At 50.7% G+C, this 25,070-nt stretch overlaps 9 protein-coding genes across 9 annotated transcripts; 6 read left to right on the forward strand and 3 right to left on the reverse strand.

Moving 5' to 3' along the window:
* Nucleotides 1-337: 337 nt before the first annotated feature.
* M430DRAFT_41641 (hypothetical protein) lies at nt 338-2,831 on the forward strand. Its single transcript, XM_024867490.1, has 3 exons — nt 338-1,136; nt 1,487-2,307; nt 2,441-2,831. The coding sequence occupies exons 1-3, from the start codon at nt 423-425 to the stop codon at nt 2,652-2,654; spliced, it is 1,749 nt and encodes a 582-aa protein (XP_024721587.1). The 5' UTR covers nt 338-422; the 3' UTR covers nt 2,655-2,831.
* Nucleotides 2,832-3,124: 293 nt separating this feature from the next.
* Nucleotides 3,125-5,444, reverse strand: M430DRAFT_58167 (hypothetical protein). Its single transcript, XM_024868715.1, has 2 exons — nt 5,114-5,444; nt 3,125-5,064 (listed from the first exon to the last, which is right to left on the reverse strand). Exons 1-2 carry the CDS (start codon nt 5,333-5,335, stop codon nt 3,178-3,180), a joined length of 2,109 nt encoding a protein of 702 aa, XP_024721588.1. The 5' UTR covers nt 5,336-5,444; the 3' UTR covers nt 3,125-3,177.
* A 2,179-nt stretch (nt 5,445-7,623) lies between these two features.
* On the forward strand, nt 7,624-9,688 carry M430DRAFT_100842 (hypothetical protein; the record flags this gene model as incomplete). The annotated part of the gene is made up of 2 exons (XM_024860661.1): nt 7,624-9,389; nt 9,442-9,688. The coding sequence occupies 2 exons, from the start codon at nt 7,624-7,626 to the stop codon at nt 9,686-9,688; spliced, it is 2,013 nt and encodes a 670-aa protein (XP_024721589.1).
* Nucleotides 9,689-11,554: 1,866 nt separating this feature from the next.
* Nucleotides 11,555-13,266, forward strand: M430DRAFT_232325 (hypothetical protein). The gene is made up of 2 exons (XM_024864860.1): nt 11,555-11,692; nt 11,788-13,266. The coding sequence occupies exon 2, from the start codon at nt 11,822-11,824 to the stop codon at nt 13,154-13,156; it is 1,335 nt and encodes a 444-aa protein (XP_024721590.1). The 5' UTR covers nt 11,555-11,692; nt 11,788-11,821; the 3' UTR covers nt 13,157-13,266.
* Nucleotides 13,267-14,655: 1,389 nt separating this feature from the next.
* Nucleotides 14,656-15,603, reverse strand: M430DRAFT_100099 (hypothetical protein; the record flags this gene model as incomplete). The annotated part of the gene is made up of 2 exons (XM_024860609.1): nt 14,656-15,118; nt 15,266-15,603. 2 exons carry the CDS (start codon nt 15,601-15,603, stop codon nt 14,656-14,658), a joined length of 801 nt encoding a protein of 266 aa, XP_024721591.1.
* A 555-nt stretch (nt 15,604-16,158) lies between these two features.
* Nucleotides 16,159-17,589, reverse strand: M430DRAFT_49996 (hypothetical protein; the record flags this gene model as incomplete). Its single annotated transcript, XM_024868108.1, has 3 exons — nt 16,159-17,225; nt 17,279-17,427; nt 17,480-17,589. The coding sequence occupies 3 exons, from the start codon at nt 17,587-17,589 to the stop codon at nt 16,159-16,161; spliced, it is 1,326 nt and encodes a 441-aa protein (XP_024721592.1).
* Nucleotides 17,590-18,439: 850 nt separating this feature from the next.
* On the forward strand, nt 18,440-21,381 carry M430DRAFT_49997 (hypothetical protein; the record flags this gene model as incomplete). The annotated part of the gene is made up of 4 exons (XM_024868109.1): nt 18,440-18,612; nt 18,750-18,774; nt 19,102-20,593; nt 20,645-21,381. The coding sequence occupies 4 exons, from the start codon at nt 18,440-18,442 to the stop codon at nt 21,379-21,381; spliced, it is 2,427 nt and encodes an 808-aa protein (XP_024721593.1).
* Nucleotides 21,382-22,861: 1,480 nt separating this feature from the next.
* M430DRAFT_232420 (hypothetical protein) lies at nt 22,862-23,702 on the forward strand. Its single transcript, XM_024864861.1, has one exon. The coding sequence runs from the start codon at nt 22,888-22,890 to the stop codon at nt 23,617-23,619; it is 732 nt and encodes a 243-aa protein (XP_024721594.1). The 5' UTR covers nt 22,862-22,887; the 3' UTR covers nt 23,620-23,702.
* Nucleotides 23,703-23,785: 83 nt separating this feature from the next.
* Nucleotides 23,786-23,938, forward strand: M430DRAFT_71445 (hypothetical protein; the record flags this gene model as incomplete). Its single annotated transcript, XM_024869508.1, has 1 exon — nt 23,786-23,938. A coding segment is annotated over one exon (153 nt), but the record flags the coding sequence as incomplete, so codon positions are not given.
* Nucleotides 23,939-25,070: the final 1,132 nt, after the last annotated feature.

Here is a 25,070-nt window from a genome sequence, read left to right on the forward strand (position 1 = left end):
GTGTGTGTGTGTGTGTGTGTGNGNGNGNGNGNCGGGGGGGAAATCATACTGTTTTTTATTATTATTATAGCATTATTATTATTATTGTTATTATTATTAATTCATTTTATTATTATTAATTATCATTCATTATTGAGCCGTTTGAATTCGTCAACCGTGAAGCAATCTTGTTGAATACCCAAGATAGGTAGTATGAATGGGACAAGAATAGGTATCATGCGTTTCTTGTGACATCATGTGACAGGAGATCACGTGGAGATTTGTTGAGGTAGTGAGGTACCTAAGTACCTCAAGGTATTACAGGGCTTACATCAACTCGTTTAATCAGCTGGATCATGGACAATGGGCATCACATAGGAAATGCGCAACCAGTTTGAGGTCAAAAAGACGCCCTGCGAGAGGGTCATCGTGTCTTGGATAACATGGTAATGGCGCCCTCAACCTTACGATCTTTTGTCTTCTTGGCGTGGATATCAGTTGTCGGCATTGGATTACTGGGACTATGGCTTTGGGACTTTGCTCCCGGGGAAAATCCCTTGCCTCTCATCATCGGGTCCAGGCCCCGAGTCACTGTACGCCAAGGGGTTATCGTCGGCTCAGAGGTCAAAACCGGGTATCCCCAGACCCTGGAGATGTTTTTGGGTATTCCGTACGGGTTATCAACCGCAGGCGAGCGGCGCTTCAGACCACCGGTTGGTGTGAACGCTTCCACAGAGATATTTGACGCGTCAAAATATGGAGATCGATGTCCGGCGGGGCCTAGTCGTGACGGCTTTCCCCAGAGTGAAGATTGCCTCAATCTCAATATATACAGACCCAAAGCGCGAGATGAGAGCAAGAAACTACCAGTCTTGGTTCATGTCCATGGCGGTGCTTTCAACACTGGCTTCGGCTCGAATCGGCAGATCTCGAACCTGGTTGCTTGGTCTGCGGAGCCCTTCATCGGAATCAGCTTCAACTATCGCATTGGTGCCCTCGGGTTCCTGCCTTCGAGGCTGACAGCAGAAGAGGGCCTCCTAAATCTCGGGTTGAAAGATCAGGCCCTGTTGTTCGAGTGGGTTCAAGAGAACATTGCGGCTTTCGGAGGGAACCCGGATGATGTTACACTCATGGGCGTCAGCGCTGGAGCACACTCGGTATGCTTTTCTTCATTTCTTTCAGGAGTCTGGGAGTGCGCTTTTCCAAATCATGACTATGGCTTCAAACGATCCAGATTCATGGCCGTATCTTGCGTGATACAGATTCCCATCTGGGGTTTGGGCCCCGAACCCGAACTCTCTTGATCTATCGATTTGATTCTAGTGATTCAAATTCAACTAATTAGGTGGTGGTTTTTGAGTACTATTTCCACTCCTACTGTGGACTTCGTTGATCACCAGGCTGTCAATATCATGTGACCCGGAAAGGCGTGGGGAGCTGTCTATTTCCTATGTGGTATCGGAAAAAATCAGGTCACTTCATTGAACAGCAACTTACAATTGATAAGATAGGACACCATTTAATGCATAACACGGACAGGCCACCGCCCTTTCACAAGGTGATCATAGAATCAGGCGCAACTACTGCCCGAGCGGTCTATACGCCAACAAACCCAATGCACGAGCAGCAATTCCAAGAATTTCTTACTGAACTTGGATTCCAAGATGTTCCCGAGCCATACATCATGGATGAATTGCGTACGTTAGACGTTAAAAAGATCAAGGAGGCATCAGATACAATTTTCAATATCTATAATCCTTCAATCCGATGGCCTTTTCAACCCGTCATCGACGGAGAAGGCGGTATGATTCCAATTCCCCCGATAGATGCCTGGCGTTCAGGTAAATGGCACAAAGTACCCATCCTGACAGGCTTCAACACCAACGAAGGTGCTATGTTCGTCCCCAAGACGATCTCGACAGCAAGTCAATTCACAGCGTTCCTCCACCGGCTACTCCCCAGTTTATCAAAAGATGATCTCGAGATCCTCAACGACGTATACCCAGATCCCCTTTCCCACCCAGACTCCAAGTACGTGGAAACGAGGAAGGGGGTCGGGCTAGGAGCGCAATTCAAGAGGCTAGAGCAGGCATATGGCCACTTCGCATACGTGGCTCCGGTCCGCCAAACCGCCCGCTTTGCAGCAGCGGACGGCGATGCTCCCGTCTACCTCTACCATTTCGCCGTAAACAGCAGTGTTATAGGAGGTGCGGATCATGGAAACCATGCCCCGTTCGTAACCTACAACAGAGATATTCGGGAGAGGTCGGATAGCATAGAGGAAATCTCGGGACTGATGCACGCCTACTGGACGAGCTTCATCACTACGTATGGAACCTTTCTTTACCCCCATTTCTTCTTCCGAGATATAACCTCACCGCCCCTGACTACACACCGAGTGAACCTTGTGGACATAAAAAAGGAAAAAAGAAAAGCCCCTACTAACACCACGACACTACAGAGGAGACCCAAACGCTATCGAGGGCAGATATCCAGACAGACTACCATGGCCTGCATATACCCGCGACGCAGGGAAGCTGATCGTGTTCGGGGCCGGCAACGACGAATACGCCGGCGGGCAGAACAAAGGAACGGCCGTGCAGATCATGGACGATACGTGGGCGCTCGAGGAGTGTCGGTTTTGGTGGGCAAGGACGGAGTTATTCGAATTATGAAATGAAATAGGAATATCGCATATAGATAGATCGGGTGTATACGTATGTATTGTATGTATTGATAGCCTTTTAAGCGTTTGAATTCAGACGTATTTTGGATCTTCTTGGGACTTTACTTTTCTCCTCGACTTGTGGAGAAGTCGTTTATGATTTTGTTTCGTGGGGGTTGTACTGTACGTTCCTGTCGTTGTGCAGGATCCTTTATTTACTTGGTAGATCAAGGAATATAGCAGCAACTTTCCTCTATATCAAGAACAGCCGGGGGTGGATACTGAAAAGTGAAGGGAAGAAGAAGTTGATCTGCGTGACACATTCGGGAAGTGAGGAATAGATAGTAAGCAAAAACAGTAAGTACTCACTGGGCCGACGGCCGACCATCTTGGATGAATCAAACTTGGGCAGTAAGTAAATGAATCGCTGGCTACTGAGAATTCCCGCAGCAGGAATGAAGAGATATGGCAAGCAAGAACCACTCAATGCTTTTATTTTATTTTATTTTATTTTGTTTGATATTATTATCGATTCATCGCTGGATCTTATAGAATTCCGGCGCGTACTCCACCAACCAGTTCTTTTCAATCTTGGTGACATCCCGAATGAAAGTCTTGTTCCCCGTCTCCATGACCTCGTGAAAGATGACCCAATCCGCCTTCCTATTGAACATCAACGAGCTCGGATGCGCATGCAACACGGTGCCGCCCGCCACGTTTCGAAACGTGCCGTCGGGTTGCATCTTGGCCGCGTGGGCGAAGAAGCCCGTCGTGAGACAGCGACGGATCTGCTCCCCTTTGTCGGGACCGCCGCCGCCGCCGACCGAGAGCGGTTGCTTGTTGGCGTTTGAGGACGAGAGGCTTTCTTCCACGTTCATGCCGAATCTTTCGAGGTAGCGCTTCAGCTGTGCGCGGATGCTTACGGCTCTGCTTAAGGCTTTGAAGTTGAGATAGTGGTCGTGGCAGAATTTGGCTTCCTTGCGACCCTTGGTCACAAATGCTTGGTAGACATTGAGCAGTGTGAGATGATCACCTTCTTCGACGGCGAATTTTCGTCGTGCGCTCTCCATCCGCTTCTTCTCGCCGTCGTGATGGAACCAGATGTTTCCGCCGAGGCTGGTCATGGCTGCAATTGTCAGAATCTCGCTGAGACACCCAAAGGAGGGCGCGGAAAGAAGCGTCTTGGCCATCATGGGCTCTACTGCTAACTCAGCCATTCTTATTCCCAGTGGCCTGGTTAATTTAGCATAGTCATCTAAAGCACCCAGGGAATATAGCAGCTCAAGGGCTCGGATGACTAGCTCTGCCGGCGGAGGAGTAATGAAGTCGAATCGGACAATGTTGTCGATCCCGAGCGCTTTGAGTTGCAAGATGACTGGCGCAAGGTTCGACCTCTGGATTTCGGGAACGGTAGCTTCCTCAAGTGACTGGAAGCTAGCCTCAGTATATAGACGGAAGCATTTGCCCGGCTTTGTGCGACCTGCACGGCCGGCACGTTGGGTTGCGGACGCTTTGGATACAGGTGTTGCGGTCAATGTTTCGATGCCGGTTGTGGGATTGAAAGCACGAAGCTTGACATATCCACTGTCCACAACGTACACGATCCCATCGATAGTGACCGAAGCCTCAGCAATGTTTGTGGAGAAGATCACCTTCCTCGTGTTTTCAGGTGCCTCCTCGAAGACATACATCTGTTGTTCAGTTGAAAGACCTGCGTAGAGTGGAAGAGCCATCAAGGACTGCGCTCTGGGATGGAGACTGGCAGCTCGCTCAGATATTGCCTGCACGGCCGTGTCTATTTCTTCTCGTCCAGTGAGGAAGACGAGAATATCTCCGTCTGGCTCTTTAGTATGAATGTCGAACACTGTTTGTACGGCCTTTTCAACATAGTCCTCAGCGGGTTTCTCCAGGTAGAGAATATCAACCGGATAAGTCCTGCCTTCCAGATTGATAATTCGACCAATACTCCCCCCTAACTCAGCGTCGGCTCCTTGGTTGTTGGAGCTGCCTTGAGCAATTAGCTCATCCAGAGTCAGCGCGTCAGATTTCTCAACTTTAGGTTCAGCATCTGCATCTCCCTTGAAGAAGTTGAGGAAATCCTCGGCCTGGAGCGTTGCGCTACTGATAATAATCCGTAAATCGTTTGGCCGTTTCTTCAGGATCTTCTTGAGCACCCCCAGTAAGATATCTGTGCTCAAAGACCGCTCATGAGCTTCATCAACCATGATGACTGAGTAACGTGAAAGCAACGGGTCCACCAAGGCCTCCCTGAGAAGTAGGCCATCGGTCAGGAACTTGATTCTGGTTGCAGCAGAGGTAACATCTTCGAATCGGATGGAGTAGCCGACCTCTGCACCGACTTTGCAGCCCACCTCCTCTGCAACGCGGATTGCAACTGTTGTTGCTGCTACCCTACGGGGCTGCACAGAGTTAGCTGGTGTGATTTCGCCCCCGGAGTAGATTACTTACCTGGGTCACAGCGATGACTTTACCGTCCGAACACCATCCCGCCTGCTCGAGATACTGAGGTATCTGGGTTGTTTTCCCCGACCCAGTCTGTCCAACAACAATGGTGACTGGATATGTCTCGATGAGATAGAGAAGACTTTGCCGGTGTCGAGCGATAGGCAGTAAAGAGGCAGGCTTGTGCAGGGAAGGGATGAAACTGGCAGCAAGGTCGAACTCGGCCATTATTGAGGTTGCTCCTTACGCCACGGGACCTGCAAGATCCTCATTTTCTTAAGCTACAACTACTTATTTATTAGGATGAAGCGTGAAGATTGAAGCCACGAGGAGAGCGACATGATATTTCTCGAATCGAATTTTGAGGTCACTTGAGGCTGGCTGCCTTACAAGTCAGGCACGAAGTATTTTGTAGACGACATCAAGTACCGACCGAACCTTCTTGGTACGACAACTGTGCAGTGCAACTGAACAGCGATAAGTACAAATGCTTTGAACCCTAAAAGTAGAGCACATTTGTAGAGATGGCTACATTGATATCGCGGGACCAGAATACATACCGTAGCAACCCCGTCAAATTACAGGATCGATATACGGAGCATTACAGAGCATTAGAGAGGTACAGAGTCTTTATTGTGCATTTAGTGCTAAATTACCCATCTCGCTGAAGCTACAGCTGATCTTAATCTCCCCAGAGTCTCCACAGCCAATCACCAGGCCTCGTCAACGATTGGACGGGCCCAGATCTGGTGTGGGTCGTGTCGTAGTGTCGCTTGGGCCGAGAGCGAAGTAAAAGGAGGCGCGGTGATGTATCTTCGAAGAGTGGAGGAATTGTTCGGTACTTGTTTCTCGAACAAAACAGCCTGATACGGTCTGCGGAGTAAATCGCGCAGTCTATATGGAACACTGCGCTCTTCCATGTATCTCCATGTATTTTTATGCATTTTTTGTATTTTTTTTCTGGATTATCCACTGCGTCGTCCGTTCCAAAGGATCAAACCGCCCAGCAGCAGACATCAAGACCTCCCCCTGTCTCCAACGTGCAGGGTCTGGGCGGCCGATGTCCCAGAAGGGAAAGGATTGGTTTGGCACGCGCGGTAGGGTGCCTGAGTAACCGTCTCGAGACTAGCGCGGCATCTGGACTAGAGGGACGGGGACGTGCCGCAAGGACGCTTGCTTGGAAGCTGGTACTTACATATACTGGACATCATGTACATCTATATTAGAATCACATATAATTAGAAACGTCTTGTGCCTCTCAAAAGCAACCATCTCAATAATGAGGATGCACAAAATTGTCTATACATAAGGTAACTACGTAGGCCCAGAGAACTGAATGAATGTTGCAGGCACTTGGCCAACGTAACTCCTTGTGACTTCATCGCTGGTTCTTCGTCCTGTACAACAGTACCTGTTCTTATTACTGTGTACCTCTCTGTATTACTTTGCATTCCTCTGTATTACTCTCCATTCCTCTGTATCCCCCTGTATTCATCTGTATTCTGGCCGCAGTTGGCATTTAGCCTTCAGATGTTGGTCTGTTTCGTCCACCCCTCCCCCCTGCCCGCCCCCCTGAAATGCTCTAGGGGAACTAGTCCCGGCCCGGTTAGATCCCTCCTCGTCCAATCAACCTCAAGCCGCCAATTCGAGTCAGGAGTTCATCCCATTGCTCGCTCCGCCTTCCAAGTTCCATTGTTGTAGAGGGTGTTCGTTCGTTCATCATTCCTTCATCGTTCGTTCATTCATTCATTCATCCATTCACTCCCTCACTCCCTCACTCACTCATTCACTCCTTCACTCCTTCACTCCTTCACTCCTTCACTCTCTCTCCTCTCCTCTCCAACCTCGACATCGCCCTTCTTGAAAGCCCGGCAGCGGGCCTGCCAACCTTCATCTGGTTTATGATCGATAAATTCACTCTTTACTGATGTACCGACCATAGTCACTCCCTCGAGTTCTTCGACCGTCGTCGTCGTGCAGTTGTTGCGTGCAGTTGGCTTGGGTCCACGAGCAGCTCCATACACTCTGTACAGACACGACCATATTGTGGAGGATACATTTTACGAAACATTCAAATCAATTGACAACTTCGACAACATTTGCCTTCTACTTCTACCAACCGTTTTTCGATTACTAGGCGCAGCTCCCTCTGCGAAACCCCCCGTTGCAACCAGCCCCCTTTCCTGCTGGTCGCCCGTTCTAGGAAGCAATCTGGCGCTGCTTCCACCTAGCTACTAAGGTAGCCCTTCCCAATCGGTTGCATCCTGGAATCATGATCCGCGCAGCCAGTACCATTGGAACCATGGATTCATTTATCAAAGTCGTTGTCCCAAGCCGTGTTGTTGAACGACAAAGTGCAGCGACCAGTGCGGCTCCATCCAGCGCTGCGTCATGTGCACCCGGTGACAACTCGGGTCGCTGCGAGAAGCCCGTTAACTCGTCGGCATACACATTGCCCATTGTTCTTGCCGTTGTGTAAGTTTATTGAATATATATAAGGCTTTTCCCAGTCTAACATGGACTCTAGAATTCCTGTGGTCGCCGCTATAATATTATTCATAATCCTTCATCGCAGGCATCTTCGGAAGCAGAGAGAAGAGGATAATGATGACCGTCATGCGTCCTTGGATTTTGGAATGGGTGATGTACCCCAGCCTGGAAGGGCGAAAAAGAGGCCGATGCCTGGGATGTTGGAGACAAACTTTGGAGAAAAGTCAGCTCATAGGCACAACCAGATGTCGATGGACCTAGGCATGACAAGCCCTTACCTCTTACCACCGGAATTGCAGAGTTCTCGAGAATCCTTGCATTCCCTTTCAAGGACTATCCACCAAAACGAAGATCCTTATCGCCCGGTAACTCAATATTATCCCGGAGATGGTGCATCTATTCGATCACAGTCGCGACAAGGTCCGGATGGTGCATCAATCTACACGTCCTCAAGCAAAGCAGCCTCAAAGTTCCAGGACGGTACAGAGGGTCTTCTCGCAAACGCAGCGAGAATGTCACGAAGTAGTCCTCCGGTGGCCACCGCTTTCATCCCGCCACCGCGTCAAAATTCTCTCCCTCAGAAGAATCCTTCCGTGAACACTGTCGAGGTTAATGCTGGAGATTCGACACCACAATCACCCCCACCTTATCCGGTAGAGCCACCCCAAGCACACATTCACGAATCAAGTATCCCCGGAAATGGCTCACCAGCCGGCCCTCTTCCGGATCATGGCCTTGCTCCAGCATTGAATACCAGCATGGATGGACGCGCGTCTTACGCTAGCAGTGGCGACGCAGGTCTAAGACAGAGTAATAACTATCTTGGATCTATCATTGAAGCACAAGACCCATCAGCTCCCGATAATACAGCTGAACGAGGAGCTGCATTGACCTCTGAGCGCAGCCCTCTCCCAGCGAACCCGCAACCTATTCGAAAGCAATCGCTCAACATACTCCAGTCATCACATCAGTCTCTCAGTGGTGAAGTGGATGAAATAGGCGATGGGTTCAAAGTTACGCCACCATCCCCTGGCCTCGAAAAGGACGCCGAGCACACGCGAGGACAACGGCAGTCAATGAGTGCTGCGCCTGAGGAGTTCGCGCATGCTGGATTAAATGCACCTGCCTTGGATCCGCGCCGTCTCTCAATGGGACTCCGCCCTCTCCCCCCTGACGCTGTTACTGAGGTTGATGACCCTGAAGTCAGAGCAAACAGGATCAGATCTTTCTACAAGGAATATTTCGACGAGTCCAAGCCTGCTCCAGAGGGCCAGTATCATGAAGACTATGACGAAAATTACTTGGGCGACGCTGCATACTTCGACCCAGACAGCAATAACTTTGTCATGCCATATGCTCAGCCCGTCACCCGTCGGGCAATGACACCGCCCCCTAGTGGACCTCGATTCCAAGGAGCTCGAATGCCGGGTCCCCGGTTCCAAGGACCTCCTCGTGCCATGCATGGCTCCATGGGCGGGATGAGTAGTATAAGTGGAATGCGAGGCCCGCAAGGCCCAAGGGCTTTCTCGTCCGCATCTGGACGCATGGGACCTCCGAGAAAACCGATGCCACCTCCTGCCGCCCTCACCACCTTGCCGACTCCATCAAAACTCAGAGATGACACGCTCGCTATAATGAATCCCCTGGACTTCGCACCGCCTCAGACTTTCCGAGATCGCGTCGCCGGCCGGTCAGAGAGCCCGCTGGGTGAGCGGCGCCCATACTCTCCTGCCGTGCCATCATTCGTTCCGGTTGTGAGCGCCTTCGATGAACTTGCACCTATACCAAGCCCGTAAGTCTTATGATAAAACATCTACCTCAATTATAGACTAACTTAAGGACAGTCACTTGCTTCGAAAATCCGGAACATTCACGTCCTTGGACTTCGCCCCACCTAAGAGAATCAGGGACCCTGACTCGATGAGTGATGCAGGCAGTATTCGAAGCAATAGAAGTGGAATTTCAGCTATGCATCTGGGAGCCATTCGCAGTGGAGCATACCGTGTCAGTCGCCTCCCTCAGGATATGGTCTTCGCCAAGGACGATATGGCTGCTCTGAAACCGCAGTGGGGGATGCGAGCTGGTAGCTAGATGTTACGATCGATGTCAGTTATTTCCTCATGGTACATCCCGTTTGGACGACCATTCTCGAGGCATTTGAGCGTGCATTTTGATTTCACGACAACATTTCGATGCCTTTAGGGCCCTGCAATATGACTCTGGTAGCAACGGCATATCATGTCACACGGAGCTGACAGCGTGCATGATCAATCGAGATTGCCACGCAAATACTACCCTGGTTAATGTATTTCTTGTAATAGATGGGGGACCATGGCTCTGGGAGGCTTTTCACGGGCGTTGTATATAAGAAACCGCACAAGCGGATATTGAAAGTCTGGCGTCTTGTATAACAACAGGCAATATGATTCTTTTCATGAATTTTTGCATCGTTGCATGAAGAAGATGCGTTCTCATGGTCGATATGACGGGCCTGTTACTTTCGACGTCGTTACGTGGCGGGTAGTGAGCACTCCTGACCAAGAGTTCACAGCAACTTGCAAGTCTAGCTGGATCGGGTGGTGGTGAGAGAATGCCCCTTACGGTGCCGGAGTTTTCAGGCACGTAGGTCAAGGCCTCCTGTTCCTGACTGTCAAAAGTGCAGACATACAGAGGTTAGGACGGGAATCAGAGACTTCGGCTGGGTTCTGCTGGGAGGAGTTCGCACTTCGGCGGAAGTGAGGAGCCGTACCTCAACGGCTATGCAGGCGGCAATGCTGGTAGAACTTTACTCCGTGTGGTCTCGACGTACTATTGGAAGCCGTTCCTCTCCATGGCATCGAGCAGATTGTCAAGTCCGACAGTGAAGGTAGACCAGGGCAAAGAAAGAGTGATGACGACAATGATGTTATTATTATTGTATATTTTTGGCTTTTGAGACATGGAGTTCTCGGGGGCGGGTGAATTCGTTCTTGACACGCGGTAGTGCGGTGCTATGTACCTTAGGTAGGGCCTACTACCCCGAAGATAACTGATAAACTGAGTCGTGGAGGATTGGAATGCGGAGAGCTCATTGCTCGTCGTACCGATCCGCGCAGAACAACAACAGTACGGTTTGCAGCACATGTAGATGTACGTAGGAAAGGTCCCTACCTACATAAAGTTCGCAGGTATATGGTCCCGGGTCCGGTTATACCGTGTGTGCGTGTGCGTGTGTATGTGTGTGTGGGCGTTGAAACTTAACGGTTCGGGTGTTCTCGGCCCTGGACCTAAACAAACTCCTTTTTTCCAATTCCTTTTCCCTTAAACCTTTCACCTCTCAGCATCACGACGTACGCGGAAAACAATCGTGCCTCTCCGCGCCTTCGTAACTGCACCGCGTATCTTCGTTCGTACTCGCTCGTTGAACTTTATCTACACAGCCCGCCTTTCAATGGCCGGCAGTGCACTGTGCAGCTATTAATATCCCTTTCATTTCGTGTTCGCTTGCCGAGGCGCCCCCTCGCGAGTGGAACGAAGTACGGAGTAAGTCATAAATACCCCATAATAATAATAATTATGAATGGTAATAATAACGATCATAAGCAGTAATTCTCGTCTTGGCCTTTCCGCCCCGGTTTGACCATTCTTGGTCCGTTCTTTGACCATCCTCCCAGCCGTCTGGTCGTGTCTCGTCTCGCCGTTTCTCTCTCCCTCTCTCTCCCCCAATCCCTCCCTCCCCCCCCCCCCCCCACGTACGAATATCCTGCACCCAACTCCCTTCAACTTTAAACCCTCCTTCCCTCATTCACCAGAGAACCCCCCGGTTTTTCGCAAACAGCTGCTTGTCTGGTGGTGGACGCATTGGATTGTCGTCCTCTCGCCCTCACTCACATTCTTCTCTTCTCTCGTTGATCGAAGGCCCTCCCCGGCTTTTCCCCCATAACGTCGTTGCCCATCTTCGACCATTGTTCATTGCCCAATAGTAACAACAGGGCTGCTTGGACGGCCCTGACGCTCTTTCCTCCTCCTTGAGACACCTAACGCTTCCCTTTTCCCCTTCGACGTGTTGTTGGTCCCCGACGCGGATCCTTGGTTTGAAGGGTAATCATAGCTGAGGTACGATGGACCCCTTGCCTGCCTCACGGCGGATGTTGGATCTGCTGGGCGCATCCCCATCTTTGTCTCCTACCTACTGACATGGCAGTGTACAGGCATCGAGGGAAGCTCGCATTCGGTCATTTCACCATGTCGAGTTCTAATTCTACAAGTACGGGCGCAGTTCCGTCGCCGACGACGCCCTCCTCAGCGGCGGCGCCGTCAGCGACGCCAAGCTCCTCTGATTCCACGAGTTCAAGTGCTGACAACAGTCCCACCACAGCCTCGAGTGTGGAGACTTCCACCCCCTCTGCCTCTTCGAGCACCAGTCTTCCTCTTACTTCTTCCACCACTTCAGAATCATCAACCTCCACATCTGAGACTTCTACATCGTCTTCCTCGACAACAAGCACAACAAGCACAACATCTTCTTCGTCCTCATTCTCAACTCCAACTTCAACATCAACCTCTTCATCCACTACATCTTCGTTCTCATCCTCGTCCTCGTTTTCATCCTCGACCTCATCGGCCCCTCCAACTACCTCCGAAACATCCTCTGCGCCTCTCACAACAGAGGCCTCAACTAGCACCAACCCGCACTCGACTGTCATTGTCTACACTACCTTATCTACACCGGTTTCATCCTCCCCCACATCTTCGTCCACATCTTCGACCGTAAGTTCAGCCCCTGGACTTCAACAAACTTCAGTCAAGAGCTCGGGAGGAGGGGGACTTAGTGGGGGAGGGACAATTGCAGTTGCCGTCGTTGTACCTATTGTTGCAGTTGCTCTGATACTCTTGGCCGGTCTATTCTTGTGGAGGAAGCGAAAGGCACGGAAGGATGCTGAAGAATTGAGGAGGAAGGAGGTGGAAGAGTACGGATATAACCCCAACAATGACCCAACTTTACCTGCTGTAGGTGGTGGCGCTCATGATGGTCCATTCGAGATGCGAGAAGAGAATTCGACAGGATACCGCGGATGGGGAACTACAGCTGTCGCATCATCAGGACGGAAACCCTCAACGACATTGTCTGGTCCATCGTCGGGAGGAGGTGGTATCGGCATGGCTTACTCGGACCCTGCCTCACCGACACATGGCACCATGTCTGATACTCGATCAGATAATCAACTAATGGACAATAGTCCCGGATCCGGTGAGGAGGAGCCATTGGGAGCCATGGGTCCAGCCGTATCCGGCAATCGAAATGGAGATATCAATCGAGGACCCTCCAACGCATCTTCTTCATATAGCGCCGCAAATAGGTCAGACAACTCAGGGGACGTCGCTGCGGGGGGAGCATACTACGCCAATCAGTATGATGCCGGAAATCCATATACCGACACGCCATATGGCAGCCCGCCAGGACGAGCGGAGATGTCAGGGCAGCCTGTCATTCGGGACGTTCAGGCGCGGCGGAACACCCGAATAGAGAACCCGGCACATTTTCCACAACAAAGCGCCGGCATCTCGCAGAACTTCTAGCGGACATGGTTTTTCAGAGCCAATTTTGGGCAGCCGCAAAACTACGAGGAGCAGTGGCAACTTCACATTAAGGGTCATTTGTACCATATCATTTCCAAAATACCATTGGAGGCGTTCACGTCGTGTACATGGTTCTTTCATTCGTTTCGATCGCACACAGCATTACGCATACGTACATCAACTTTATTAAGGCAAGCTGGGGGTAGGGTATTTCGTGTTATGAAAGTGTTGCATTCCGGTGCACCACAGTTTGACGCCATGCAGCAAATTTTGCTTTGGACTTGCTTAGTTTTGGACGGCGGGCTTTTGTGGAGGAAAATAAGTTCTTATGGTGAAAATGACTCAAATAGATATAATCTAGGTCAGCTAATCTTCAGGCCCATCTTTCACAAAGTGTGTCTTTTGAGTTACTAGTGTTATTCGACGAATCTCTTCTTCCGGAATTTCATGTGATTCGATTCATTCATTACCTTAGGCAACCAGCCAAGCCTCATGCAATATTATTCTCCGATACCTACAAAAGCTGCTGAACGCACGCACTACTCTGCTCCATGATGTGAGAGTAAAATGAGAGAACTGCCGCATTATCTCCCTTATTCCCTCCAGTCAGAAGAGATGGATGTCTTTCCAAGTATACCTTACTTAGAAAGCCGTTAGACAAGACAAGACACCACATCTATCCATCCATCTACAACCCTTCCCAAAAGTACCACACCCCTAAATAATAGAATCAGTGACACATCATCATCAAACGTCTTCGCACCAGAGAGCGAGATCTTGTTTCTCCTTCTCTTCTATTTTATTTCCCCTTTGGCAGTCCTTTAACCGTTTCTCCCCTCTCCTATCTCATTCCATTTTGGCGTGTCATCTCGTTTCGTCCCGTCCCGTCCCCCTTCTGGATCTTGTCTCACCCAGCCCGTTTCCGTCTCAAAATCGCGAGCTTATTGGCTATGCTTACTATGCGTAATCAGCAAAACCAAACTAGAAACCGTTGCAGTAGGTAGTGAGAACGATTGATTGGTTGGTGGGGAGGGGGGAGTAAGCTTTGGTTTTTGTAACTGGTTTGTTGAGCAACTTGAGCTGGCTTGTTTGCTTGCTTGCTTGCTTGCTCTTTTTGAGGGAGGGGTTGGGGTTGGGGTTGGGGGTGGAGGTTAGTTTTGGGGTTAATTGATTGAGGGGTGGGAAGAGAGAGAGCTCTCTAAGTGGGTTGGAGGAACTTGGGCGAGAGAATTGATAGAGAGAGAGGGGTTGGGTTGGGATGGGTTGAAGGATGCAGTGTGTTGAAAGTCTGAAACACCCTGCATATGCAGTATCTATCTATGATCTTCATGTATTATTCTGTTTGCCTGGGGTATTTTGGGAGTTTCCTTTACCCCTACGTTTCTGGAAGTGTTGCTAGATCTACATTCCTACACCAAAACCTGCTCTCAGGAGAGGCTCAATCATCGACGCAGCCATTACCAACACCATGAGATACACTAGTTTGATGCTGCTGCTGCCTACTGCAAATTGACAAAAAGCCCTCCATCAACCAGCAGCTGCGCTCCATTCACATACCCGCTCAACTCCTCGCAGGCCAAAAACACCGCCGGGCCCGCCATATCCCTCGGCTCGCCCGTCCTGCCCAGCGGGATGCGGCCCTCCATATACTCGCGCTTCTTCTCATCACTCAGATCCTCCTCGTTCAGCTGCGTCTTGATGGTGCCCGGAAGCAGCGCGTTGCATCGGATCCGGTGCTTGCCCAGCGCTACCGCCATGCTCTGCATCAGGGAGAGCACGCCGGCTTTCGTGGGCGTGTAGTGCGTTTGCAGACCGCCGCCTACCAGGGCCGAGATGGATGAGATGGCTATGATACTGCCGCCGTCGCCTTGCGTGGCCATTTGGCGCGCTGCTGCTTGGCATGAGTAGAAGGCCCCGTCGAGGTTGGTGCGGACGGTTGACGCGAAGAGATCGTGGTCGAGGCTGGCGGGCGGTGTTAGCTACAGTATGCGCCCATTCATTCCACAATCTTCATTTTTCTCCACACCACGCACTCTCGTCCCCAGAACATGCCCAATATAAAAAAAGAAAAAGGTAAAGAAAGAAATGGAAGGGGAAGAAGAGACTTACTCTAGGAACTCGGCAAACTGACAAACCCCCGCATTACTAACAAACACATCCAGCCTCCCAAACGTCTTGACCGCGACCTCCACCAGATGGCGCCCCGTTTCCGGCTTCGTCACGTCGCCCGCTACCTCGATTAGCCGGCCCGCCTTCTCGTCCTTCTCTCGAATCGCCGCGGCTTCGGCCAGCAGCGAGTCTTTGTGCACCGCGTCCGAGGCGAGGTCGAGGTGGTTGACGGCGACGTTGCAGCCTTGCCGGATGTATTCGAGGGCAATGGCACGTCCGATGCCCGTGGTGCCGCCCGTTATGGCGGCGGTTTTGGAGAGGAGGAGATAGTGAGGCATAGTACGCTTAGGGGGTCGTCGGGTTGAGGCGGGGTAGAAGAACAGCGGTGGGGATAAGGTTTTGTGAAAGGCAGGGGGAGAGAAGGATTGTCAAATTTCTGACGCGATGTTGATGGTGATCATAGAACATGTACTGCCATCTTCGAAATCGGCAGCTTGTAACTTGAAATGCGGATCTGAAGTGGATGGGATATTCAGAAGCTGTGGTGTTGTGGATTCCGGATGTCGTGAATCGTGAATCGTGATCCCTGTAAAGTACCTTAGATGCCCCGCGATTCGGGTTCTCGACTCAATTCCCTCCGAGCCACTCCTCTCGGCCATCCAGGACTTCACATGATTTACGCACTTTACGTGGCCTGCTGAAGAGGATGATCGCCAGTCATGTTGTCCGAGCGGATGGCCCGGAAATGTCAATAGGAGATGCGGATCATATAGGCCACCATTTAAGGTCAGACGGAATTGAGGAATATAGTATACGAATAGCAGCTGTGCATCAACCCAAGCCATGAATCCACCTAACAACCGAATGTCCAATTTGACCACGCCTTCATAGCTCTACGAAGCATTCAGATCCTTTACGCCTTCAACCAATCCATTTACAAGCCCTGCTTGTCCCTCTGGTTTCTCTTTCTCAACCGCTGGCTTTCCGAGCGGTCTCTCGGGATTTGGCGTCAATAGATATTGTGCGGGGATGAGTTTCGCGGCTGGATTGAGGGTTAATCCGAAGCCTGGCTTGTCGAGCTGTGTCACATCCAGGTAGCCTTTCTCAGGGATCGGCTCATCCAGGAACAAGTCCCCAAAGACTGGAAGCACGCTCTTTCCATCTGGTGAGTTTGCGAGATACTCCTGGAATGGGCAATTGGTCTGAGATACCACGAAATGATAACTGTAAGGTCCACTTGCGTGAGGGACAACGGGAATATCATACGCAGCCGCCATCGCAGCCACCTTGAGAAGCTCCGTCATTCCACCAAGCCACATGACATCTGGTTGAATAATATCGAGATTTCGTCCCTCGATAAGCTTTCGGAAACCGTATCTCGAATATTCGTGCTCTCCGGTCGTGAATTTGACCTGAGGGTGAGCGCGCTTGATCTGTGCGAATCCGTCCGTATCATCAGGAGACAGACATTCCTCCCACCAATTGATGTTGAGATCCAAGCAAGCTTTGACGATCTCTATCGTATATGGAACGTTCAGACTCATATAGCAGTCTACCATGATTGGAAAATCGGGGCCAACACTCTCTCTGTGCTTTCGTAGAAACTCAATATTCTTCTTGAGACCGGCATGACCTTCCTCCGGGCAGTATGGCAATGGGACCTTGGCACCCCAGAATCCCATAGCTTTCGCAGCGACTGGCTCTGGGCCTGTACAGTAGAAGTCAAGTCTATCCCGCGTAGCACCTCCAATAAGTTTATACACCGGCTCGTTCCTGATCTTGCCCATCAGGTCCCAGAGGGCAAGATCAATGACCGAAATCACAGCGATAGGAAGCCCCTTGCGACCGTAGAACATGGAGGCTCTGTACATCTGTTCAAATAAATGATTTGTATTTCGCGGGTCGGCACCGATGAGGAATCTTTCAAAATGTTGGTGGACAAGCCAGCATGCCGGAGGACCTGTGTACTGGTTAGCCCTGCTCTCACGCCATGGGAAATCGAGCGTAAGGTACCTCCAAAACCCGTCGCAAATCCAACCGTGCCATCCGAAGCTTCTATTTCGACGCAAAACGAGCCCAGGACGTTGATGCCCCAGCTCGTCCTTGAAGCTCGGTAGTTCTCCCATCGTGACATCGGTGTCGATATGGGAGTGTCAATCAGCCTTCCCGGATGTTAACTTGAGCCGGCGGTGGGAAGGCTTCTTTGGGACTCACCAATGACCACCTTTGACATTGTGATAATCTCCTCCAGATCCGACTCCATCGATCACAAACGTCCTAATTGCCTTGATGGAAGGGAAGCTGCGGGCTGTGGAAGACGCCATTATGCCACAGGACTATGCCAAAGGATTGTGAAGATCTGAGGTCAAGGAGCCGAGGGAGGAGGTTTGGATGTTATTTAGTATGAGCAGAGGAATGAGCATAAGTACCTTGGTTAGTTACCTATGTACAATCAGAGTCGTGTCCTGCATTCGGTATGCTGATGGGAGGTCTTGGGTTATGCGGGAGGAACGGAGATGCGCAGCTATGGCGGGGTCATGTCCATGTTCGGGGCAAGATAGCCCGGCTTGATTCATGACAAGCTCAAGGAGCATGAATGTTGCCGATTGCAGCTTTGGGAGCGATTTAGTTGATATATGTAGATAATTTTTCGTATCTATTGTTACCAATTGCCTCTGCACTTTCTATTTGTTTTGCTCCTTGTATTCTCTGTTTCTTTCTTGTCCTGCTATCGGGATAATGGAGCTCTGTCCCTATCTGCCATAGCCGAACGTTGGATAAGCTCTCGGCGGATCTTTTGCTTACCTATACATAAATAAGATCTTCAACTTCTAGTAGAGAATCACCACCTTCTTCCAAGTACCTTACTTCCCATTGTACCTATAGTAGCATACAATGTCTCACCGCCCAGACATCCCCTATTGATATATCCGACGTCTCTCTTTCACGCTCCGGGTGCTGCGGTAGAACCGTCCTCACCCTCACCGCCTGGTTTGCGCGGCTGCCGATGTGACTACTGACACGCGAATCTCGACTCGAATCTGCCGAGGCCCGTTCCTTCTGCCCTTTTCCCCTTCCCCACAATTCCCAAACCTTCTTTCGCTGTTTAAACACCGAAGACATCAACCTCGTCCCCATCTCCCCCGAGCAGAGACAGACAATCCTCCCTTTCGCATGTCGCCTATGCCGCAGATGGATATCAAGCAACCGCCTCACCCGTCCCGCGCCTCAGCTGCAGGACATGCCGAAAGCCAGGGTGACCAGTATTACAGCCAGGATGAAGACGATAGTGCAGCAGATAATGGCGATAGGCCCCGCAAAAGGCAGCGGAGGCCGATGTCAGTCTCGTAAGGACCATGTCTCTCGTATCCCCCAATAATGACAACGATGTGCAATTTTCTGCCTCTCCTCCCTCCTTATCTGCATACGAGGACGAGCCGTCAAATAGCAATCCAGATCGGTATTGGCTAACTCTTCGTCCAAGGTGTGAGCTTTGCAAGCAAAGAAAGGTACGGTACCGGCATCTCCCCGTCTTGCGCAGAGATCACTTTGAAATTATGTATGCCTTCCAAAGCAGCTTGGCGTAGTGAGTAGTTTCAATGGCCATACTGGCTGTATATCTTCTTACGCAATGGACTTGTCCGATTCGACCCGGAATCAAGTCCGGTGACCATTGGTGACCGTCAATTGTGAGGCCAAATGCCTTCTATAAGGGCGATCTAGCTACTAAAGGTTCTTGCAAGGCTTCGAACTACTTTTGAAGATGGCTTTCGTTCTCAGTCACCTTTACACACTGCCCTAGTCTTGGTTATTCTGCAATCTCTGACCCTGAATAGGTGAAATGTGATCGCGGGCAGCCCTCGTGCGGATGGTGCAGCCGTAATGGGGCTACCTGTGAATACAAGGAGCGCAAGAAACCAGGGTTAAGGGCTGGTTATGGCCGTGAGTTGGAACAGAGATTGGACAGGCTGGAAGAAATCCTACGATCCCATGCTCAAATTCTTGAATCTTCGTTTGGCAACAACAGCCAGAGCCTTCCCAGCGACCACGAGACACCACAGAGTGTGCCGACCTTCAGGCAGAATGATGGTCGCCATGTGCCTCGCGCAGAGACCGCTCTGTTCCTCCAAAAGCCATCCACCTTCCCGTCAGTTAATCAGTCAATGGACTTCTCGAATCAAATATCTCAGCCCTCATCCTTGCCGCCAATTAATGGAGGAGACGTTTTCCATAACCAGGGACTGCAGCAATCAAACCACAACCACAATCATAACCACCTTCACCCAGTACAAACTGGTCAGGCCCCCGAATTTTACAGCACAACGCAACCGCCTCTTCAATCGCCTACCCTCAACATTACCCAAACTCAGACTGAATTGTCTACGGACAATGCGCTCCCCCCCTACGATCTTCTATATGCCCTGGTAGACCTCTACTTCAAACACATCAACACCTGGTGTCCAATCCTGCATCGGAGGACCACACTAGATTCGCTCTTTGGGCCATCAACTCTAGATGAAGCTGATCGGATACTTCTACACGCTATTGTGGCTACCACTCTCCGATTCTCAACCGACCAGAGGTTAACCGAAGAGAGAAGGCGACACTACCATGACATTTCGAAGCAAAAGGTTCTCCTATATGGGCTCGAGAATTCTTCGGTCAAGGCATTGCAAGCGCTTGTAATTCTGGCTCTCGATCTTGTGGGAAGCAGTAATGGCCCTCCTGGGTGGAATCTCTTAGCTTTAATCACAAGATCTGTAGTCCAATTGGGGCTCGCTGTCGAGACGACCTCTTTCTCAGTCGCACCTAGTTACACCTCCATATACACTCTCCGAGCTATGGTCTTACCGGAACCAGATAACTTCATCGAAGAGGAATCCCGGAGGCGTCTGTTCTGGATGGTCTACCTGCTTGATCGATATGCAACTATTGCTACTGCCTTCGAATTTGCTTTGGACGAGAAGGAAATTGACCGCACATTACCTTGTCGTGATGATCTCTGGAATAAGAACCAAGCGGTCCAAACCAGATGGTTCCGTACAGCCGAACGGACAGAGTATGACATTGACAAGCCAGAAAACCTAGGTGCTTTCTCTTATTACATTGAGATTCTGGGTATCCTGTCAAGGATTCATCAGTTCCTCAAAAAGCCTGTCGATATTAGCGCTCTCCCAGATGTGGAACGATGGCAAGGAGAATACCGAGAGCTCGATAACATGCTCGCGTCATGGAAGTTCAATCTTCCTGGGGACTATGGGAATATGGCAAAACTCTTCCAACCAGGAGGGAACAAGTCTATCAACTGTGGTTGGGTGATGCTGCATGGTAAGCGAGACAGCTCCCTGATCACCATATTGACAGCTGACAACTTGATAGCCACATATCACACTGCCGTCATTCGGCTTCACTCGTCTGCGGCGTACCCAACAACTCGGTCCCCTATATTTACGCCATCGTATAGTGCTAGTCAGCGGTGTCACGGTGCCGTTGAGAATATTGCTGCTCTGGGCGAATACGTAGTGCAGAATGGCATGCTTCCAAAACTTGGTCCGCCGTTCGCATTTACCCTTTGGGTCGCCGCTCGGTTGCTGCTAGTCCATGGCTCAACTATTGAGCACAAACTCAGCCCAGAGATCCAGTTCTTTGTCGACACCCTCCGGGAGATGGGTCGATACTGGCTTGTGGCTGAGCGGTATACGACAATACTCCAGCGTGTGCTTGACGAACACCGGGAATCTGAACGGGCTGCCGAAGCCAACGGCGAACTGGTCACTCCGTCCTCAGTCACGATTTTGGCAGATATGAGACGGTGCGCATTCGACCTGGATTTCCTGATATCGAGGCAGCCGAAGCACGTCGGCATCGTGTCCCGTATGCCGAGTGTAACGCCTTCTAGAACACCTAACCCTAACGAACTGGAGTACCTGGATGTTTTCGATTTCTTCAACGTGCCAAGACTGCCGGTGGCGCCAGGTGGTGAAATGGGTCAAATATCTGGAAATGGTGTTGGGAATATGCAAATGCCTGAAGTATCGAACGGATCCAATGATATCAACATCACAAACTTCATGGTCGATGCGAACTCGGATTGGCTTTTCAAAAACCAAAGTTGAACACTTCCATAGATGCAGACTTGGAGGGAATTGGGCCACCGTAAGAACGACTCTCACTATCTAAATCTCTATTGGCATGGAGTTGAAGCTGTCGGATCGGCTTTGGAAGGAACTCTTTGCACGACCAGTACAACCAATTCAGATTCTTCGCCCGATGAGAAGACGGTAATTTGGATCGGGGTACAAAAGAGTATTAGAAAAGCATTCAGCCAACGTCATCGGGATAGTCTGGACCCAAACATGTCAAACGGGGCATCCAGCGTTTTGATCACCAAGTTTGCCTAGGACCTGGCAAAGCCTTCCGCTACATGATGATCTGTCCAGACCAGTGGGACATGATGGACCGCACGATTCATACACCCTCGGCTTTTTGCACAGAATCTCAGCGGTCTTCAGGAGCTGAAACGCCCTGATATGATCTGACAGTACTATTGTAAGAATTGGAAGATATTCTTTACATTACTGTACCTTTGGGTAGGGGCTGGCAAACTTTCTCGATTTGGATCTGTGAGGAGCGGCTGGAGTACTTTCTCCCATGAGCCCTTTTCATGAGGGGCGGTAATTGAGTATTACGAGCCGTGCCTTGTCATAGGATAATTGTCTTGGAAGAAACCTCGGTGAACGGGGGCCATAGCCTTCACACTCTACAATCACTCACTTACTCACTTGCTGACTCGTGCTCTGCAAGTGATTGTAAACTGCTGCCTTGGACTTGCGGCGTGACCGGATGAGAAGAAATAAGCGACGATATGGATGCCGACACAGTCATCCGACAGAGATGTACAGTACATGTATGTATGTATGTAAGTATGTACCTATGTATGTACAGATCACAAGTAAAGCCACAGGTTGGGGGGTAATCGAGGCGCAGCGGACCCGCTTGGGAAGGGATTATTGGCCGCCTTACGACATGGGGGGAAACTCACCAGCCATAAGGGTCGGACGAGGCTGCAGATGGAAAAGGCACCGTGTAAGGCAGACAGACTCTGGGATAGCGGCATTACTTGTCAGTGTCATGAACACAGGTCGTTCAACAACATGTGATGCAGTGTTTGTGAAATGCTCCTCTCAATCGTAACCTAATCAATAGTGGAAAAACAAAACGGGGGAATGGGCGGAGTAAGTGGTTCAGTTGAATCTGAAGGATGAATGATATGATGATATGCCCCGAGGCATCTACCACCGTACAACCACCTGCTGCAGAATTCCCGTTGAACGGCGTGATGTACCAATCCCGACTGCAGCAATGATTGACGATCAGCGAGGGAATGGACTGCGAATTGCTCAGAATAGACTCACCTTCAACTACCAGTCAGGCAGCCTCTCTGATGTCAGGCTGCTCTATTTCATACCTCAGGCATCCAAGAGCCACAGATGAACCAGGGACAGATGTGGCTGATTGGTCCAATTACGGATGAAAGGCCAGATATGCAGCTATTCAGAGGGAAGCACCTTTTTTCCATCCTTTTATGGAGTATCAATCTGTTTTGTTGCTTATTAACGACCATGACGCTGCTGCACTGCCCTCCGGCACGGGCTTCCTGGGTTCCTGGACTCTCTTTCTTTCTTTGCAGAGCTTCGATTCTTCCTATCTGTCTGTGCCTATCGACTGCTATACTCCACTCCGTATTCCTATCTATTCCTCCTTTAGCATCATCCTCGCTCGACGTGCTCCACTCTCCGTGTCTCTCTGTCTGTCTGCTACAGTCTACTACTGTACCTTACTCCTACTACTCACCTCGTTCCAATCCTCCCCCCCCCCACGTCCCGCGGCTCGAGGCTGACAGCTTTTACTCAGCGATGATGCTATTTCCGCCCCCCAGGCCCCTCCTCGCACTCGGTCCCGGTCAGCCACAACGGCCCCTAGACCCATCGCGCATCGCATCTGCTTCCCGTCTGTGCCTTTGTGATATTCACTTGTCTGGTCTGACGACACTGCGCCCTCGACTCAACCTTTCCCTTTCGCTATTCCTCTTCCTCAACCTTCCCTTCCCTTCCCTTCCCTCCCCTCCCCTGCTTCGCGGCATAGCTCGTTCCCTCCCCCCGCGGCTTGAACTTGCATACGAAGTACAGTACTCTCTATGCCATCTGCCCCTCCTTCCACCATCCCACCACGGCTGCCTTGTGCTATCCTCCTACCATGGCCGGGCAAGCTGCGGAGGCTATAAGGCGGTCGCATCTCCCCGTCCAGATGACTCTTCTCTTCTGCATCATCGCTGCCTTTGTGCCTTCTCCTAGACTTTCTTTGCTCAGGCTTCTCTTTCCGTCTGCTCGTTAATATATATTTCTTTCCGTCACTGCCCAAGGCTCAGGGCATCTTCTCCTAATTCAGAATCCCATTGCATATCCACTCGATCGTTTACTCTGCTACACTCCTCATCGTCAACCCTACAGCATCGCCGTCATGTGTTACCTCGTCGTCGAGCGGTTCTCGGTCTGCCATTGCGTGTACTACAGGCATAGTGTCGATATGTGCGCGGCATATGGCACACAAGGACACCCAGTTCAAGAGAGGACCGTCTGGGTCGGATACGCCTGCGACAAGCACTCTACACATCACGCACATCAAGGCTCATCATCACGGGGCTATTCAGACTCGGGTTACGGAACAGCGAGTCACGGGTCACATAGCTACTCATCGCACAAACACCGGAGATGAAACGTATTGTCTTCGATAACTGGCTATTCATGGCAGTCGCGACCTCTAGTGCTCTTCGAGTTTGGACACTGGGTTAGATATCTCTTCTCATTCCGGGCGAGGACCTCTTCGGCACCACCTTCTCAACTCACTCTCCTGCTTGTCGGCCATGACCGGGTGATGTCTTCATCTGCACCGTGAAGTCCGCGCAACCCCTCCAAGGAGACGTCAGCGTCCATGCCTCTCTACGCACCCTCACGACATATAATAAAAAAAACGACCGAAACGCGCGATGCCATGATCCTCACGAAGTTATCGAAGACGCAAAAGAAGGGACGGACGGGGTTCGGCCCTACGCATAAACATACACGGCGCATCGTTGACATTTGCATTGCATAGCGGGGCTCCATAGAAAAGCGCGGGTAATGGGTCAGCGGGCTTGGTGTTGGCGCTTTTTCCAGCGCACATCATCTTGCCCTTCATTTTCTTCCGCTGCTACTGTCCTTTTTGTTTTCTCCTGGGCTGCATATCATGGGAACGATACCAGGTGTTTGGGAGGATATTTTCCGGACTTTTCTTTCCCGTCCGGTCATTTGAAATGACACGGACTAATTCCTCTCTCCTAGCTATGCAGGATCTGTGATTCATTGCTTCCTTGCCAGGCGCAATTTCATACTTGTCTTTCCCAGATTATAGGAGCCAGTCTCCCGCGCAGGCAGCACTTTGTTTTCATAGGACGGATATCAGGCTGGGCCTGCAGGATTTCTCGTACCAGTTTTTGTGTTTCAGTGTTTCCGAGTTCATGTCACTGCTCATTCCGCCGCATGTTGATCATGTCATGGCCTGTATCAGCTGCGCTGATTCTCTTCTTCCTCTTGCGATGTCAACTGTCACCTCCCCGGCGGGGTTCTTTGCTCGTGTGACGACGATGTTCTCTCATGCATCAACAACCCGGCTCAGGCAGCCTTCCTGCATGAACCCATCGTCTAGCTAGATCTATCTAACCATCATGTCTCTGGTACCTGGCGTACTAAATTAGTTACCTAGTTAA

Source organism: Amorphotheca resinae (genome assembly GCF_003019875.1).
Source record: "Amorphotheca resinae ATCC 22711 unplaced genomic scaffold M430scaffold_5, whole genome shotgun sequence".
Taxonomy (NCBI): domain Eukaryota; kingdom Fungi; phylum Ascomycota; class Leotiomycetes; order Helotiales; family Amorphothecaceae; genus Amorphotheca; species Amorphotheca resinae.

What these genes read in the sequence shown, in the direction of transcription:
- M430DRAFT_41641 (XM_024867490.1), top strand. Translation starts at nt 423, where the DNA reads ATGGTAATGGCGCCCTCAACCTTACGATCTTTTGTCTTCTTGGCGTGG. An exon ending in TCAGCGCTGGAGCACACTCG is followed by an intron (nt 1,137 to 1,486) that starts GTATGCTTTTCT and finishes ACAATTGATAAG; the next exon opens with ATAGGACACCATTTAATGCA. An exon ending in TGGACGAGCTTCATCACTAC is followed by an intron (nt 2,308 to 2,440) that starts GTATGGAACCTT and finishes ACGACACTACAG; the next exon opens with AGGAGACCCAAACGCTATCG.
- M430DRAFT_58167 (XM_024868715.1), bottom strand. Translation starts at nt 5,335, where the DNA reads ATGGCCGAGTTCGACCTTGCTGCCAGTTTCATCCCTTCCCTGCACAAG. An exon ending in AAGTCATCGCTGTGACCCAG is followed by an intron (nt 5,065 to 5,113) that starts GTAAGTAATCTA and finishes AACTCTGTGCAG; the next exon opens with CCCCGTAGGGTAGCAGCAAC.
- M430DRAFT_232325 (XM_024864860.1), top strand. Translation starts at nt 11,822, where the DNA reads ATGTCGAGTTCTAATTCTACAAGTACGGGCGCAGTTCCGTCGCCGACG.
- M430DRAFT_232420 (XM_024864861.1), top strand. Translation starts at nt 22,888, where the DNA reads ATGACGCTGCTGCACTGCCCTCCGGCACGGGCTTCCTGGGTTCCTGGA.